Source organism: Rissa tridactyla, chromosome Z (genome assembly GCF_028500815.1).
Source record: "Rissa tridactyla isolate bRisTri1 chromosome Z, bRisTri1.patW.cur.20221130, whole genome shotgun sequence".
Taxonomy (NCBI): Eukaryota; Metazoa; Chordata; class Aves; order Charadriiformes; family Laridae; genus Rissa; species Rissa tridactyla.
The window spans coordinates 75,925,444-75,942,970 of record NC_071497.1 but is presented as its reverse complement, the minus strand read 5'-3'; the positions used below and the strand labels follow the sequence as shown (position 1 = coordinate 75,942,970).

At 56.7% G+C, this 17,527-nt stretch overlaps 1 protein-coding gene across 1 annotated transcript; it reads right to left on the bottom strand.

Annotated features, from left to right (window-relative positions):
* LOC128903043 (uncharacterized) lies at window positions 1-7,370 on the bottom strand. Its single transcript, XM_054186925.1, has 9 exons — window positions 7,259-7,370; window positions 4,683-4,925; window positions 2,657-2,947; window positions 2,286-2,383; window positions 1,833-2,025; window positions 1,093-1,201; window positions 658-704; window positions 416-487; window positions 1-43 (listed from the first exon to the last, which is right to left on the bottom strand). Exons 1-9 carry the CDS (start codon window positions 7,368-7,370, stop codon window positions 21-23), a joined length of 1,188 nt encoding a protein of 395 aa, XP_054042900.1. The 3' UTR covers window positions 1-20.
* Window positions 7,371-17,527: the final 10,157 nt, after the last annotated feature.

The following is a 17,527-nucleotide window of genomic DNA, read 5'->3' as shown; positions in this document are numbered from 1 at the left end:
GCTGGCACAAGCGCGTCATCTCAGGCCTTGGGCTGCTCCTGATCTGTGACAGAAGATGCTTCATGAGGGAGGAAATTTGAGAGGGAGCAATAACCCAGCACAAGCTATATGAGGTCCTGCTTCCAGCCTGGGAAAACCAAGCCTGGAGAAGTGGCCATCAGCACTGAGCCGGGGACGTCAACCCCATCTTCTCCTCTCCCACACTGCTCTGAGAGTCTCCTGAGGACTCCAAGACAGCCAGGGTCTGAGGAAACGTCTCCCCAGCCTGGACACCTTTACCTGTGGACACCAACAGCACCCAGGGCAGAGGCTGCTGCATGCCCTCGGCAGCGTGGGGAGCTCACACCACCACAGCTGCCACTCTCCACCCTCTCCCTGCCATGTATGGGAACAGGCAGGGTACTCCGTGTCCTACCTGCATTTTCTCCTGTCAGAAGAGTGTCCTTGACCACACAGTAAATATCCAAATTCTCATAGGGCTGGAGCTCTGGTGGGATGACAGAAACAGACATGGCACACGCCGCTTTGGCAGGTCAGCCAGAGACAGCTGGACTGCCTGCAGCCACCACCGGGTAGAAACATGCCCTCCTGCAACAGACCGCTCCCCTCCCAGCTCCCACCACACCTCTACAGCCCTTTCTGTGATGGGAACCCTACCTGTGTAATGGTCCTCCTCAGCTTTGCTGGGCAAGGCCTTCCTTCTCCTGGGAAGGCAAAGGGCAGTCCTGAGTCAGGGGAGAGGACGAGGTGGCCCAGGGCTCTGCAGAACTCAGAGGCAGAGGCATGGAGAGCTCTGCACATCCTCCCTCTGGGCCTCTCACGAGCATCCCAGAGGGACAGCACTGGTGGCGGCAACAGCAACAAGGGATGGCGTCTCTGAGCATACATGGTCCCTGACCCAGCCCCAAGGTAGATGGTCATGAGCCCCAGCCAGCAGCCCTACAACTGAGACACAGTGAGACAGCCAGCTGTGTCCTTGGCACCCAGAGAAGGATGGGAGCAGCAAGGAGAATGCCCTTTCAATCCCCCGACACCCCAAAGCACAGCATGGCCTGAGGCTGAGCAGCGACCCCAAGACTACCACCTACTCACCTGGACAGCACAAACCACAGGATCCCTGCAGACAGGGCGACCAGCACCAACACCACCACCACCACCGGCACCACCATCCCTGGCCACAAGCCCAGATGCTGCCCTGCAACTAACACACAGCCAGGAGTGGGTGCCAGTCTGGACCATGTGCCAGCCATTGCCCCAAGCTTGGTGTTGGCGGCGTGCACATCTGTAGACACATGTGTCCAGGCTCTGCTGTGCTGGATGCTCCAGGGACAGGCAGCGAGGCACGGTCTTCCCTTGCCCTCACGTCTGCCGGGCAAGGAAGAGGGACGGAGGCTCTGGACCACAGGGAATTGCCCCGTCTCACATACACAACCAGAGGGTCAGAACACCTCTCAACCAGGCTGTGCACAGCAAGAGGAGACACAGACCCAGACTCAGCAGCTCTCGTGCTGACCTTGAGCCCCTCATGCACCCGAATGCAGGGATGGGTATCATCATCTTCTTTAGTGGAAGAGTAGAGGGGCCAGCTCTGCTCTCACAGTCATAACCAGGGGCCGAAGCGATGCAGGTGCTCTGGGGACCAGGTGATGGACCCCCTGGAAGCAGGATTCACCCAGCCCCACAGCCCCCACCGTGGAGTCAGGCTCTCAAGGCTGCCCACGCTCCCTGCCCCTCTCTTGGTGGGTACAGGGTAGGTGCACACACAGCTCTGGAACCCGCTCCAGACTCAGTGCTCGCCACCTCAACCAGACCCAGGGCAAAACAACCATTACCTGAGACGTAGGTCTGAAATTCCAGGAGTGACGCAGACCCAGCACCAGCCACCGTGAGGCCCTGCACTGTCACCGTGTATTTGCTGCCAGGTGCCTGACGAGGCGGCGTGTACTGAGTGACAGACTGGTTCACCATCACCTGCTTGAATTCAAGGAAGCTGCCATCCTGCGCTCTCCTCGCCGTGATGTTCAGCTAGAGGAAGGACAGGGAGCTGGTGGGGAGCAGCACCCTCCTCCCGCTCCTGCACAGGGCAGCTCTGCAGAGTGGGGCTGCTACTGCTGGCTGGGGACAGCAGGGGACCTGACCCCACCAGAAACACCAGCAGTGTAGAGCTGGTGTGCCCTGGCCAAGGAGGGATCACACCTCTCCCCAGGCTGCCTGCACAGAGCTCCAGGCACGGAGGTGCCTGGCAACGTGAGGGGGACCGTGGGGAGTCCCTGGTCCTCCGGTACCTGGTATCCGATGATCTTCCCTTTGCATGAAGGCAGTGGCTCCCATGAGAGGGACCCTGTGTTGGGATCCAGCCACAGTTTCTTCGGTTTGTCCGGCACTGGAAGCACAGGAGGATGGGGTCATGCATCGAGCCAGCGAGCGTTTGTCCCCCACAAAGGCTGCATGTGCCACAGCAGAAGCTATGGTGTGCTGAGGACAGGGAGAGCAAGGAGGGGACATGATGTGCCTCACAGCCTTGCACAGCTCCTTCCCCATTCACTCACATGCTCCATACAGCCCAATCTCAGGATCATCACTGCAGGGAGCAGATGATCACACTGAGCTGTTGGGGAAAGGGCACCTTTACGTTTACATTTAGGAGGACACATACCTGTTTCCTTTGTTGTGAGGAGCCGTGTGTACAGCATCGTGCTGGGGGCCAGGGAGATGGTGACACTGTAGACAGTGTAGGGCTGCAGAGGGGGACAGGTGAGTGTTCCCTCCTGGCCGTGGAGCATCTCCTCTCCCTTCACCTCCTCAGACTCACAGGGAGGGGAGGAATGTGCTTCCAGACGGCACCTGGCCCGAATATGCTCACAGGCATCGGGGAGCCTGCAGGTCCAGTTCAGTTTGATGCTGGTGCTGGAAATCTCCAAGGATTCAGAGACAACCTGGAGGACATCTGGGAAAGAAACATTGCAAGAGGGACACTTCCTTCTCTTCTCCCCCCAGCCTTGCGGCCAACCTCCACCATCCCCACCGTTCCCTCACCAGACTGTCTGCATGAGGCTACCCTGCCTTCTCCCAGACAACACTCAGGCACCGCCTGCACCTTCTCTGGCCCTGAATCATTCCCAGGGGTACTCTGGGTGATGCAGTGACTCTGGAAGGGTAAGGGCAAGTACTTGAGGCTTCTTGTGCCCTTCTCCAGGCAGACCCATCTGGCTGGGCTGGGCACACTGCCTGTGTGCAGCAGTGAGGACTTGAACCCCTCGGCGCTGTGCTGGCTGCCCCAGCTGACAACAGCGCGGACACAAACCTGGGATGCATCACCAGCATTTTTCTCTGGAGTGAATGTCCATGCCATGGCCCGGCCACCCCGAGCACAGGGCACCAACTCTGTGAGACACATGTGGCACCGCTCTCCCTGCCTGGGGAGAACAGACTGTGAGCACTGGGGGGTGGCTGGTCCTCTCACTCACCCACACAGGTCAGGTTCCCCACCACAGGGTGCCAGTGGCCTGTGCCGTTCTTCACAGTCCAGCCACTGGGAGGAATCAGGGAGCCTTGCCTTGGGTTCAGTTTCTTGCATTTGATCTCCATGGGAGGAGGCCAGTGCCCCTCAGGGCACCTCGCCATCACCACTTCATTTGGGTTGTACAGCACCCGATCTGGGTCAAAGAGAAACTTGGGGTCCCACTGGGGCTTCTGGCATTTCCCTGCACCAACAAGATGGGAAGGCGTTAGCAGAACAGAGGGTGGCCTCACCGGGCATGTCAGAGGATGGAGCAGGGGATGCCCTCCCTGGCACAGCAGGCTGAGGGATGGAGCTCCAGGACACCACACAGAGCAGCCCTGCCACACCATGTCCCCAGGAAGGGGATGAGGGCAAGAAGGGCCCTGTGCTGCTTCCCCCAGGCCTCCCAGGAAAGTCCTGGAGGAGCCAGAACACAGGGGACACAGGGCAACCACAAGAGGCTTGTTCAATGCACAAAGCTTACACAGAGACTGGTGGACCCTTTGGGTACCACAACACCTTGAGGCTTCATGAGAAGGCAACGCAGCCTGAGCCCAAAAGATGGCTGCTGCAGTGATGGCATGTAGCAGGGACCAGGAAGGGAGACCGGCACATGGGGACGAGGCCAGGCCTTTGCCCTGACTGCACGGGCTGAGAGCACACAGGGGACACGGACCTGTGATCCCCCGGACCCTGACATGAGGCTCTCGGCCACCTTTACCACACATGACCGTCTGACCTCCAGCACGGTGGCCCACCTCCCCTCGGCACGTGCCCTTGCCAGAAGCCCTCACAGAGCCCCAAGTCACCCATGTACCTACACCAGAAACCTCCCAATCCTTTGTGAACCACAGGCTGGAGCCCTGCATCCTCGCAGCTCTGTCTTGGCCTGGCATGGACAGCTCTGGCCACTGCCCCCACCCCAATCCCAAAGCCCCTTCCTACCGGGACCCTCAGGGACTGAGGCTGGCACCAGGCACATCCCCACAGAGGGTCCCCCGCAGCCCTGGGGCAAGCACAGGGCAGGCTCAGGGGTTGACTCGACACAGCCCTCAGCAGCACCCACCATCTCCCTGGGCCGGCAGAGAGCCCAAAACCCGCTGTGCACACACAGCCTGCCTTCCCCTGCTCGGGAAGGGCAGAGCTGGGCAGCCAGGAGACCTCCCGATACTTTCCTTACCAAGGCACTCCACGTTGGACTGAATGCGGATCCAGGCACCGCTGCTGTCCCTTCCACGCCAGGCTTCCCTGTATACTGATTTCCCATGACTGATGGACTGGACTTCGCCTGAACATTTGATATGAGTGAAGGATGGCTGGAAATCCTTAGGGCAGCTCAGCATCACTTCTTCATTCTTCTTGTAATTCTCCCGGTCTGGTGTCAGCCGGAGTCTTGGATCCCACTGGGGTCTTTGGCACGTTTCTGGCAGAGGTGACAGTGGGTGTTAATCGTGGTGGGAGATGCCAAGGAGGTGGGGCAGGGGTAGGTGGTGCTATATCAGCAATCCCCAGCAACCTCTACAGTGATTGAAGGGAGAGGGAAGGCGACACATCTGTCTGACAGTTAAGTGGCCCCTCCGCAAAACTTGTTGGGATGGGGCTCTCCTTGTGAGAGTCAGCTTGGCCTGCGGTCTGCCCAGTCAGGGGATGGATGAGCCTGTGCCAGAATTCACTGGGGGAGTGGTCTCAGGGAGATCTGAGTGGCCCTGATCAGGCTTCGGAAGTGCATCCCCTCCAGCTACTCCCTCCAGTTCACAGCTGCAGCTCTCCACCTGGAGCCAGAAGACAATGGGCTGCTCTCTCCTGCACTATCTCCCACAAAGACAGAGGCTGTGGGAGTGCACCAGACCCAGTGGGCATCTGCTGCCATTCCACACACTCACAACGTGGCCCCTCGAGGCATCTTCCAGCACCAACAGCCTGCCCTCAGACCCCCACAGCTACGTTGACAGCACAGGACACAAAGCTCACATCCCACACTGCACACACAGCCTTTTCTCTGCACTTCACCCAAAGCGAGCCTGCCTTCTCCTGCTCTGGTAGACGTGTCACCCAGACTTCCTCACCCACTGCAAACCAAGTCTGTGAGAAGGCATAGTGGTAGCAGGTGGCCTCCACTAAATTAGCATGAAACACCCCTCTTCAGCCACACGCATCTCCACAACTGACCGCTTCCTGCCAGCCGGCACTCATGGGGCTGCAAGCCTTTACACTGGAACAGGGGCAGTGCCACTCTTCCCTTATCTGCTAGCAGGTTTTCATGCCATCATCTCAACCCTGCACCCTGGACCTCCACCGCAAAGGACAGTGGCCGCCAGCCCCATCCTTTGCGATCGTGTGTGTTGTCCACATAGGAAACTTCCCCTGCACATGCGTCCCTTCCAGCACCCTCACATCACACACTTCACTGCAACAGTGAAAAGCCTTGACAGATCTGAAAGCCTTGACTCAGTCTGAGCCCAATTAGGCTTCCCCAGAGTTTGACCCAGGACACCAGCCATCAGGAAAGAAATCCCTCTGACACGGGAAAATGAAACATGCTTCAAAAAGCAAATTTACACCTGTGGGGAGGAACATTTTTTTCCTGTTGGTACTTGTCTTGAAACAGGTCCCAGACGCTGGATGTCCCTGAGGTGCTCTACAATCTACAATCCCATAATTCAAATACCAATGTCCTCCTTTGGTGCTGCAGATACCAGTGACACAGCAGAGGATAACAGCCAGAACTTCAATTTGGTGTCCCACACATCTTCTACGGATGCAGATCCAAGACATCTCCCCCAGCCGCTCAGAGACAATGCCTCTACCGAGCCCATCACAGCCTCCCCCAGCTGGGACGCCTCAGGCCAAGGAGGGCAGAGCTGTGACTGTTGACAGGCCTTCTCAGGAATCAGCTGTAGGGAACAGGAGAAAGGGCCAGGAGCTGCCGCTGGGATCACAGGAACAGGCTCCATCCTGCCCTGGACAGCTGAGGGTACTGCTGGAAGGGGAGCATCCCTCCAGCCACGAATGACGGGTAACATGACTCATGACCCCTCCAATGTCTTGGTACGCCACTTCTGCTCCCATTTCCCTCCAGAGGGAATGACTCACACCTCTGGACCCCCACACCTTGCTGCAAAGAGCAACTGCTCCTGCTGTGCCCCATGGGGACCTCAACAGGTACTGGTAACCCTCGCACACAGCACACGGTCTCCACGGGAAAGACCACCGTCTCCATAGGAAGAGCCCAGCAGAGACCCAAGAGGTGCCCCTAAGCCCTCCTGGCAGGCAGAAGCAACAGAACAACACTGCTGAAGAACAATCCCACTGAACTACAGCTCACTGACCATGGGGACTATGGGAGAGAGCAGCATCCCAGCTAACACAGGGATTCATCTCACGGCTCCCCGTGCCTTTGCTGAGCATCTCCACCACCTTCCCCTGTGAACGGGATGCTGCTCTGATTGCCCCGGCAAGGCCACGTACCCCGGCTTTGTCTTTCGTCTGTGCAACAAGAACAGGCCACCTCCTGCTCCCAGGGACACTGCCCACTCCTCAAAGGGACATTGCAGCTCCCATGACCACAGGGGCTTTCCCAGCGCACCAAGGCTTCACCCCACCACAACCTAATGGATGCCCAGGTGTCTCAGGACCAGCTTCAGCCCTCCCCAGCACAGACGCTGTGGGCTGAAGGGGGTAAAGCTGCGTAGCAAACGTGCGGGGAGAGCAGCAGCAAAATGTTGCCTGTAAGAGAGAGGCACAACCCACCCTTACCTGCTTCCTTGGCTTCCCCCTGGTTCCTGGGGCCAGGGTCCTTCTGTATCCCTGCAGGCAGCCGAGGGGCAAGGACCAGGAGAAAGGCCAGAGCCACCCCTCGCAGGGCCATGCTGCCACAAAGTCCCCGGGCAGGACTCAGTCTGAGCTACCTGGGAGAGGCATCCGTGTAACCCAGCGCAGGAGAGGTGCAGACACAGAAATGAAACAGCCACGTAGGGAAATCACATGTGGTGCAAAGAAAGCTTCCTCTTTGGAAAGAGAGTGTCCTGCTGGCCACAGGGCTTCTTCTCGCCCATCTGCCCGCAAGCAGTGACAGGTCCAGCCTTGATGGGTTCTCCTGGGTGCCTCGGTCCAGCCGTTTGGCTGGCTACCTCAGGCCCCTGTAGCCCTGCTCCCACAAACACCTCCAAAACCTTCTCAGCTCTGCCTCACTCCTCTCTCACAGAATCACACAGAATCACAGAATGGTAGGGGTTGGAAGGGACCTCTGGAGATCATCTAGTAACCCCCCTGCAAGAGCAGGGTCACCTAGAGCAGGTTGCAAAGCAACATGTCCAGGTGGGTTTTGAATGTCTCCGCAGATAGAGACTCCACCACTTCTCTGGGCAGCCTGTTCCAGGGCTCTGCCACCCTCAAAGGAAAGAAGTTCCTCCTCATGTTGAGATGGAACTTCCTATGTTCGCGTGTGCGCCTGTTACCCGTGTGTCCTGTCACTGGGCACCACTGAAAAGAGCCTGGCCCCATCCTCCTGACCCCCACCCTTTAAGTATTTATAAGTGTTGATAAGATCCCCCCTCAGTCGTCTTTTTTCCAGACTGAAGAGACCCAAGTCCCTCAGCCTTTCTTCATAAGAGAGGTGTTCCAGTCCCCTAATCTTCTTCGTGGCTCTTTGCTGTACCCCCTCCAGCAGTTCCCTGTCCTTCTTGAACCGGGGAGCCCAGAACTGGACACAGTACTCCAGGTGCGGCCTCACCAAGGCACAGTAGAGGGGGAGGATGACCTCCCTCGACCTGCTGGCCACACTCTTCTTGATGCACCCCAGGATGCCATGGGCCTTCTTGGCCACAAGGGCACATTGCTGGCTCATGGCCATCCTGTTGTCCACCAGGACTCCCAGGTCTCTTTCCACCGAGCTGCTCTCCAGCAGGTCAGCCCCCAACCTCTACTGGTGCATGGGGTTATTCCTCCTCAGCTGCAGCACCCTACAATTGCCCTTATTGAATTTCATAAGGTTTCTCTCCGCCCAGCTCTCCAGCCTGTCCAGGTCTCGCTGAATGGCGGCACAGCCTTCCGGTGTGTCAGCCACCCCTCCAAGTTTTCTGTCATCAACGAATTTGCTGAGGGCGCACTCTATCCCTTCACCCAGGTCATTAATGAATATATTGAACAGGACTGGACCCAGTACTGACCCCTGCAGAACACCACTTGTCACTGACCTCCAACTAGACTCTGTCTCCCTAGTCACGACCCTCTGAGCTCTATCTTTCAAACAGTTTGCAATCCACCCCACTGTCCATTCATCTAACCCACACTTCCTAAGCTTCCCTATGAGGATGCTGTTAGAGACTGTGTCAAAAGCCTTGCTGAAGTCAAGGTAGACAATACCTACTGCCCTCCCCTCATCTATCCATCCAGTCATGCCATCATAGAAGGCTATCAGATCAGTCAGACGTGATTTCCCCTTGGTGAATCCGTGTTGACTACTTCCGATACCTTTCTTCTCCTTCACGTGCTTTGAGATAACACCCAGAACAAGCTGTTCCATCATCTTTACAGGGATGGAGGTGAGGCTGACCGGCCTGTGGTTCCCTGGGTCCTCCTTCTTGCCCTTTTTGAAGACTGGAGTGACATCGGCTTTCCTCCAGTCCTCAGGCACCTTGCCTGTTCTCCAGGACCTTTCAAAGATGATGGAGAGTGGCCCAGCAATGACTTCTGCCAGCTCCCTCAGCACTCTTGGGTGCCTTCCATTGGACTTGTGAATATCCAGTTTAATTAATTGTAATTAATTAATTGTAATTACTCTCCCTCCAGATCCAGTGGTGGATGTTGACAAAAGCACCCCTGGTTCACCTGCCCAAGCCCACACCAGGGGGCTCTCACCACAGCTGCGAGTGAGCCACCCCGATGTCACATCAGACCTTGCAGTGGTGAGGTAGGAAATCACTGCTCGTTATTCAGAGTGAAGGGTGAGCTCAAACCTCATCGCTCGTGTCCTGGTGTCCCCACGGCAAGGCTGCCATTCCAGCTGCGCTGGCTCCAGACAGACCCTAGGCAGAGCTCCCACAAAAACATGCAGCCATCCATGTCTCAGGCTGCAGGGCGTGCCAGGGCCTTTCCCTGAGAGCGGTAGTGAGAATACCTGTGTACGGTGTGACCCTACAACAGTGGACAGATTAAGGAAAATCAAGAAGTCTAAGAAATAGATAAGACTGGTGGAACTAGGCCTCACAGGGAGGGGAGGAAGGCACGGCCAAACGACACGTGGCCCGCATGTGCTGGCAGATTTCAGGGAGCCCATGTGTCCAGTTAAGTTTGATGCTGATGCTGGAAATCTCCAAGGTCCCAGGGACAACCTGGAAGTCCTCTGTGAAGGAAATATTGCAAGAGGGTCAATCCCCTCTCTTCTCCTCCCAGCCTTGCAGCCAACCTCCACCATCCCCACCGTTCCCTCACCAGACTGTCTGCATGAGGCTACCCTGCCTTCTCCCAGACAACACTCAGGCACCGCCTGCACCTTCTCTGGCCCTGAATCATTCCCAGGGGTACTCTGGGTGATGCAGTGACTCTGGGACGGTAAGGGCAAGTACTTGAGACTTCTTGTGCTCTTCTCCAGGCAGACCCATCTGGCTGGGCTGGGCACACTGCCTGTGTGCAGCAGTGAGGACTTGAACCCCTCGGCGCTGTGCTGGCTGCCCCAGCTGACAACAGCGCAGACACAAACCTGGGATGCATCACCAGCATTTTTCTCTGGAGTGAATGTCCATGCCATGGCCCGGCCACCCCGAGCACAGGGCACCAACTCTGTGAGACACATGTGGCACCGCTCTCCCTGCCTGGGGAGAACAGACTGTGAGCACTGGGGGGTGGCTGGTCCTCTCACTCACCCATACAGGTCAGGTTCCCCACCACAGGGTGCCAGTGGCCTGTGTCTTCCTTCATAATCCAGCCACTGCGAGGAATCAGGGAGTCTTGATCCGGGTACAGCTTCATGCAGGCAATTTCCATAGCAGAAGACCAGTACCCTTCAGTGCATCTCATCTTCACCACTTCATTTGGGTTGTACAGCACCCGATCTGGGTCAAAGAGAAACTTGGGGTCCCACTGGGGCTTCTGGCATTTCCCTGCACCAAAAAGATGGGAAGGCATTAGCAGAACGGAGGGTGGCCTCACCGGTCATGTCAAAGGATGGAGCAGGGGATGCCCTCCCTGGCACAGCAGGCTGAGGGATGGAGCTCCAGGACACCACACAGAGCAGCCCTGCAACACCATGTCCCCAGGAAGGGGATGAGGGCAAGAAGGGCCCTGTGCTGCTTCCCCCAGGCCTCCCAGGAAAGTCCTGGAGGAGCCAGAACACAGGGGACACGGGGTAGAGGTCCCAAAGGCTGGATGTCCCTGAGGTGCTCTACAATCTGAAAGGCTAGGCAGAAACACCCTTAGACAGAAGGATGATGGGGGATGCAGCAAGAGCACAGCCTGCCTTGGTCAGGAGGCTGATGATGACCTGCAATGCAAGAGGAGACAGGGACAGGCAGGTTGCTCTCCTAAGGGGGTAGAAATCAACAAGAAGAGCCACGGGCACTGTCAGCAAATAGCATGAGCCTTTGCTGTCTAGTTCTGGTCTACAAAATACATGTGGGTCATTCAGATGTTGGTGGCTATCACTGAACTGCAAGGATACGGGAGAAAAGAGCAAGTGAAAAAAGGACACGTCTATGGCAGACATGATTCCTCAATGACACTTGAGGAGAAATGACTGCAGTAAAACCATTGCAGGGGGCTCTGCTAGGTTCCAGGGCTTTCCTCGTGGTTCAGGTGAAGGCAAAGGCAAGCTCTGCCCTTGTCTGCAGCTCTGCTGTGCTACCCATAATTCAAATACCAATGTCCTCCTTTGGTGCTGCAGATACCAGTGACACAGCAGAGGATAACAGCCAGAACTTCAATTTGGTGTCCCACACATCTTCTATGGATGCAGATCCAAGACATCTCCCCCAGCCGCTCAGAGACAATGCCTCTACCGAGCCCATCACAGCCTCCCCCAGCTGGGACGCCTCAGGCCAAGGAGGGCAGAGCTGTGACTGTTGACAGGCCTTCTCAGGAATCAGCTGTAGGGAACAGGAGAAAGGGCCAGGAGCTGCCGCTGGGATCACAGGAACAGGCTCCATCCTGCCCTGGACAGCTGAGGGTACTGCTGGAAGGGGAGCATCCCTCCAGCCACGAATGACGGGTAACATGACTCATGACCCCTCCAATGTCTTGGTACGCCACTTCTGCTCCCATTTCCCTCCAGAGGGAATGACTCACACCTCAGGACCCCCACACCTTGCTGCAAAGAGCAACTGCTCCTGCTGTGCCCCATGGGGACCTCAACAGGTACTGGTAACCCTCGCACACAGCACACGGTCTCCACGGGAAAGACCACCGTCTCCATAGGAAGAGCCCAGCAGAGACCCTAAGCCCCTAAGCCCCTAAGCCCTCCTGGCAGGCAGAAGCAACAGAACAACACTGCTGAAGAACAATCCCACTGAACTACAGCTCACTGACCATGGGGACTATGGGAGAGAGCAGCATCCCAGCTAACACAGGGATTCATCTCACGGCTCCCCGTGCCTTTGCTGAGCATCTCCACCACCTTCCCCTGTGAACGGGATGCTGCTCTGATTGCCCCGGCAAGGCCACGTACCCCGGCTTTGTCTTTTGTCTGTGCAACAAGAACAGGCCACCTCCTGCTCCCAGGGACACTGCCCACTCCTCAAAGGGACATTGCAGCTCCCATGACCACAGGGGCTTTCCCAGCGCACCAAGGCTTCACCCCACCACAACCCAATGGATGCCCAGGTGTCTCAGGACCAGCTTCAGCCCTCCCCAGCACAGACGCTGTGGGCTGAAGGGGGTAAAGCTGCGTAGCAAACGTGCGGGGAGAGCAGCAGCAAAATGTTGCCTGTAAGAGAGAGGCACAACCCACCCTTACCTGCTTCCTTGGCTTCCCCCTGGTTCCTGGGGCCAGGGTCCTTCTGTATCCCTGCAGGCAGCCGAGGGGCAAGGACCAGGAGAAGGGCCAGAGCCACCCCTCGCAGGGCCATGCTGCCACAAAGTCCCCGGGCAGGACTCAATCTGAGCTACTTGGGAGAGGCATCCGTGTAACCCAGCGCAGGAGAGGTGCAGACACAGAAATGAAACAGCCACGTAGGGAAATCACATGTGGTGCAAAGAAAGCTTCCTCTTTGGAAAGAGAGTGTCCTGCTGGCCACAGGGCTTCTTCTCGCCCATCTGCCCGCAAGCAGTGACAGGTCCAGCCTTGATGGGTTCTCCTGGGTGCCTCGGTCCAGCCGTTTGGCTGGCTACCTCAGGCCCCTGTAGCCCTGCTCCCACAAACACCTCCAAAACCTTCTCAGCTCTGCCTCACTCCTCTCTCACAGAATCACACAGAATCACAGAATGGTAGGGGTTGGAAGGGACCTCTGGAGATCATCTAGTAACCCCCCTGCAAGAGCAGGGTCACCTAGAGCAGGTTGCAAAGCAACATGTCCAGGTGGGTTTTGAATGTCTCCGCAGATAGAGACTCCACCACTTCTCTGGGCAGCCTGTTCCAGGGCTCTGCCACCCTCAAAGGAAAGAAGTTCCTCCTCATGTTGAGATGGAACTTCCTATGTTCGCGTGTGCGCCTGTTACCCGTGTGTCCTGTCACTGGGCACCACTGAAAAGAGCCTGGCCCCATCCTCCTGACCCCCACCCTTTAAGTATTTATAAGTGTTGATAAGATCCCCCCTCAGTCGTCTTTTTTCCAGACTGAAGAGACCCAAGTCCCTCAGCCTTTCTTCATAAGAGAGGTGTTCCAGTCCCCTAATCTTCTTCGTGGCTCTTTGCTGTACCCCCTCCAGCAGTTCCCTGTCCTTCTTGAACCGGGGAGCCCAGAACTGGACACAGTACTCCAGGTGCGGCCTCACCAAGGCACAGTAGAGGGGGAGGATGACCTCCCTCGACCTGCTGGCCACACTCTTCTTGATGCACCCCAGGATGCCATGGGCCTTCTTGGCCACAAGGGCACATTGCTGGCTCATGGCCATCCTGTTGTCCACCACGACTCCCAGGTCTCTTTCCACAGAGCTGCTCTCCAGCAGGTCAGCCCCCAACCTCTACTGGTGCATGGGGTTATTCCTCCTCAGCTGCAGCACCCTACAATTGCCCTTATTGAATTTCATAAGGTTTCTCTCCGCCCAGCTCTCCAGCCTGTCCAGGTCTCGCTGAATGGCGGCACAGCCTTCCGGTGTGTCAGCCACCCCTCCAAGTTTTCTGTCATCAACGAATTTGCTGAGGGCGCACTCTATCCCTTCACCCAGGTCATTAATGAATATATTGAACAGGACTGGACCCAGTACTGACCCCTGCAGAACACCACTTGTCACTGACCTCCAACTAGACTCTGTCTCCCTAGTCACGACCCTCTGAGCTCTATCTTTCAAACAGTTTGCAATCCACCCCACTGTCCATTCATCTAACCCACACTTCCTAAGCTTCCCTATGAGGATGCTGTTAGAGACTGTGTCAAAAGCCTTGCTGAAGTCAAGGTAGACAATACCTACTGCCCTCCCCTCATCTATCCATCCAGTCATGCCATCATAGAAGGCTATCAGATCAGTCAGACGTGATTTCCCCTTGGTGAATCCGTGTTGACTACTTCCGATACCTTTCTTCTCCTTCACGTGCTTTGAGATAACACCCAGAACAAGCTGTTCCATCATCTTTACAGGGATGGAGGTGAGGCTGACCGGCCTGTGGTTCCCTGGGTCCTCCTTCTTGCCCTTTTTGAAGACTGGAGTGACATCGGCTTTCCTCCAGTCCTCAGGCACCTTGCCTGTTCTCCAGGACCTTTCAAAGATGATGGAGAGTGGCCCAGCAATGACTTCTGCCAGCTCCCTCAGCACTCTTGGGTGCCTTCCATTGGACTTGTGAATATCCAGTTTAATTAATTGTAATTAATTAATTGTAATTACTCTCCCTCCAGATCCAGTGGTGGATGTTGACAAAAGCACCCCTGGTTCACCTGCCCAAGCCCACACCAGGGGGCTCTCACCACAGCTGCGAGTGAGCCACCCCGATGTCACATCAGACCTTGCAGTGGTGAGGTAGGAAATCACTGCTCGTTATTCAGAGTGAAGGGTGAGCTCAAACCTCATCGCTCGTGTCCTGGTGTCCCCACGGCAAGGCTGCCATTCCAGCTGCGCTGGCCCCAGACAGACCCTAGGCAGAGCTCCCACAAAACCATGCAGCCATCCATGTCTCAGGCTGCAGGGCGTGCCAGGGCCTTTCCCTGAGAGCGGTAGTGAGAATACCTGTGTACGGTGTGACCCTACAACAGTGGACAGATTAAGGAAAATCAAGAAGTCTAAGAAATAGATAAGACTGGTGGAACTAGGCCTCACAGGGAGGGGAGGAAGGCACGGCCAAACAACACGTGGCCCGCATGTGCCGGCAGATTTCAGGGAGCCCATGTGTCCAGTTAAGTTTGATGCTGATGCTGGAAATCTCCAAGGTCCCAGGGACAACCTGGAAGTCCTCTGTGAAGGAAATATTGCAAGAGGGTCAATCCCCTCTCTTCTCCTCCCAGCCTTGCAGCCAACCTCCACCATCCCCACCGTTCCCTCACCAGACTGTCTGCATGAGGCTACCCTGCCTTCTCCCAGACAACACTCAGGCACCGCCTGCACCTTCTCTGGCCCTGAATCATTCCCAGGGGTACTCTGGGTGATGCAGTGACTCTGGGACGGTAAGGGCAAGTACTTGAGACTTCTTGTGCTCTTCTCCAGGCAGACCCATCTGGCTGGGCTGGGCACACTGCCTGTGTGCAGCAGTGAGGACTTGAACCCCTCGGCGCTGTGCTGGCTGCCCCAGCTGACAACAGCGCGGACACAAACCTGGGATGCATCACCAGCATTTTTCTCTGGAGTGAATGTCCATGCCATGGCCCGGCCACCCCGAGCACAGGGCACCAACTCTGTGAGACACATGTGGCACCGCTCTCCCTGCCTGGGGAGAACAGACTGTGAGCACTGGGGGGTGGCTGGTCCTCTCACTCACCCATACAGGTCAGGTTCCCCACCACAGGGTGCCAGTGGCCTGTGTCTTCCTTCAAAATCCAGCCACTGCGAGGAATCAGGGAGTCTTGATCCGGGTACAGCTTCATGCAGGCAATTTCCATAGCAGAAGACCAGTACCCTTCAGTGCATCTCATCTTCACCACTTCATTTGGGTTGTACAGCACCCGATCTGGGTCAAAGAGAAACTTGGGGTCCCACTGGGGCTTCTGACATTTCCCTGCACCAAAAAGATGGGAAGGCATTAGCAGAACGGAGGGTGGCCTCACCGGTCATGTCAAAGGATGGAGCAGGGGATGCCCTCCCTGGCACAGCAGGCTGAGGGATGGAGCTCCAGGACACCACACAGAGCAGCCCTGCAACACCATGTCCCCAGGAAGGGGATGAGGGCAAGAAGGGCCCTGTGCTGCTTCCCCCAGGCCTCCCAGGAAAGTCCTGGAGGAGCCAGAACACCGGGGACACGGGGTAGAGGTCCCAAAGGCTGGATGTCCCTGAGGTGCTCTACAATCTGAAAGGCTAGGCAGAAACACCCTTAGACAGAAGGATGATGGGGGATGCAGCAAGAGCACAGCCTGCCTTGGTCAGGAGGCTGATGATGACCTGCAATGCAAGAGGAGACAGGGACAGGCAGGTTGCTCTCCTAAGGGGGTAGAAATCAACAAGAAGAGCCACAGGCACTGTCAGCAAATAGCATGAGCCTTTGCTGTCTAGTTCTGGTCTACAAAATACATGTGGGTCATTCAGATGTTGGTGGCTATCACTGAACTGCAAGGATACAGGAGAAAAGAGCAAGTGAAAAAAGGACACGTCTATGGCAGACATGATTCCTCAATGACACTTGAGGAGAAATGACTGCAGTAAAACCATTGCAGGGGGCTCTGCTAGGTTCCAGGGCTTTCCTCGTGGTTCAGGTGAAGGCAAAGGCAAGCTCTGCCCTTGTCTGCAGCTCTGCTGTGCTACCCATAATTCAAATACCAATGTCCTCCTTTGGTGCTGCAGATACCAGTGACACAGCAGAGGATAACAGCCAGAACTTCAATTTGGTGTCCCACACATCTTCTACGGACGCAGATCCAAGACATCTCCCCCAGCCGCTCAGAGACAATGCCTCTACCGAGCCCATCACAGCCTCCCCCAGCTGGGACGCCTCAGGCCAAGGAGGGCAGAGCTGTGACTGTTGACAGGCCTTCTCAGGAATCAGCTGTAGGGAACAGGAGAAAGGGCCAGGAGCTGCCGCTGGGATCACAGGAACAGGCTCCATCCTGCCCTGGACAGCTGAGGGTACTGCTGGAAGGGGAGCATCCCTCCAGCCACGAATGACGGGTAACATGACTCATGACCCCTCCAATGTCTTGGTACGCCACTTCTGCTCCCATTTCCCTCCAGAGGGAATGACTCACACCTCTGGACCCCCACACCTTGCTGCAAAGAGCAACTGCTCCTGCTGTGCCCCATGGGGACCTCAACAGGTACTGGTAACCCTCGCACACAGCACACGGTCTCCACGGGAAAGACCACCGTCTCCATAGGAAGAGCCCAGCAGAGACCCAAGAGGTGCCCCTAAGCCCTCCTGGCAGGCAGAAGCAACAGAACAACACTGCTGAAGAACAATCCCACTGAACTACAGCTCACTGACCATGGGGACTATGGGAGAGAGCAGCATCCCAGCTAACACAGGGATTCATCTCACGGCTCCCCGTGCCTTTGCTGAGCATCTCCACCACCTTCCCCTGTGAACGGGATGCTGCTCTGATTGCCCCGGCAAGGCCACGTACCCCGGCTTTGTCTTTTGTCTGTGCAACAAGAACAGGCCACCTCCTGCTCCCAGGGACACTGCCCACTCCTCAAAGGGACATTGCAGCTCCCATGACCACAGGGGCTTTCCCAGCGCACCAAGGCTTCACCCCACCACAACCCAATGGATGCCCAGGTGTCTCAGGACCAGCTTCAGCCC

Excerpts from the sequence above, each read along its gene's own strand:
- LOC128903043 (XM_054186925.1), bottom strand. The coding sequence starts at position 7,370 with ATGGCCCTGCGAGGGGTGGCTCTGGCCTTTCTCCTGGTCCTTGCCCCT. Across the intron at positions 4,926-7,258 it reads GGGGGAAGCCAAGGAAGCAG|AAACGTGCCAAAGACCCCAG; the intron begins GTAAGGGTGGGT and ends CACCTCTGCCAG. Across the intron at positions 2,948-4,682 it reads GTCCAACGTGGAGTGCCTTG|ATGTCCTCCAGGTTGTCTCT; the intron begins GTAAGGAAAGTA and ends TTTCTTTCCCAG.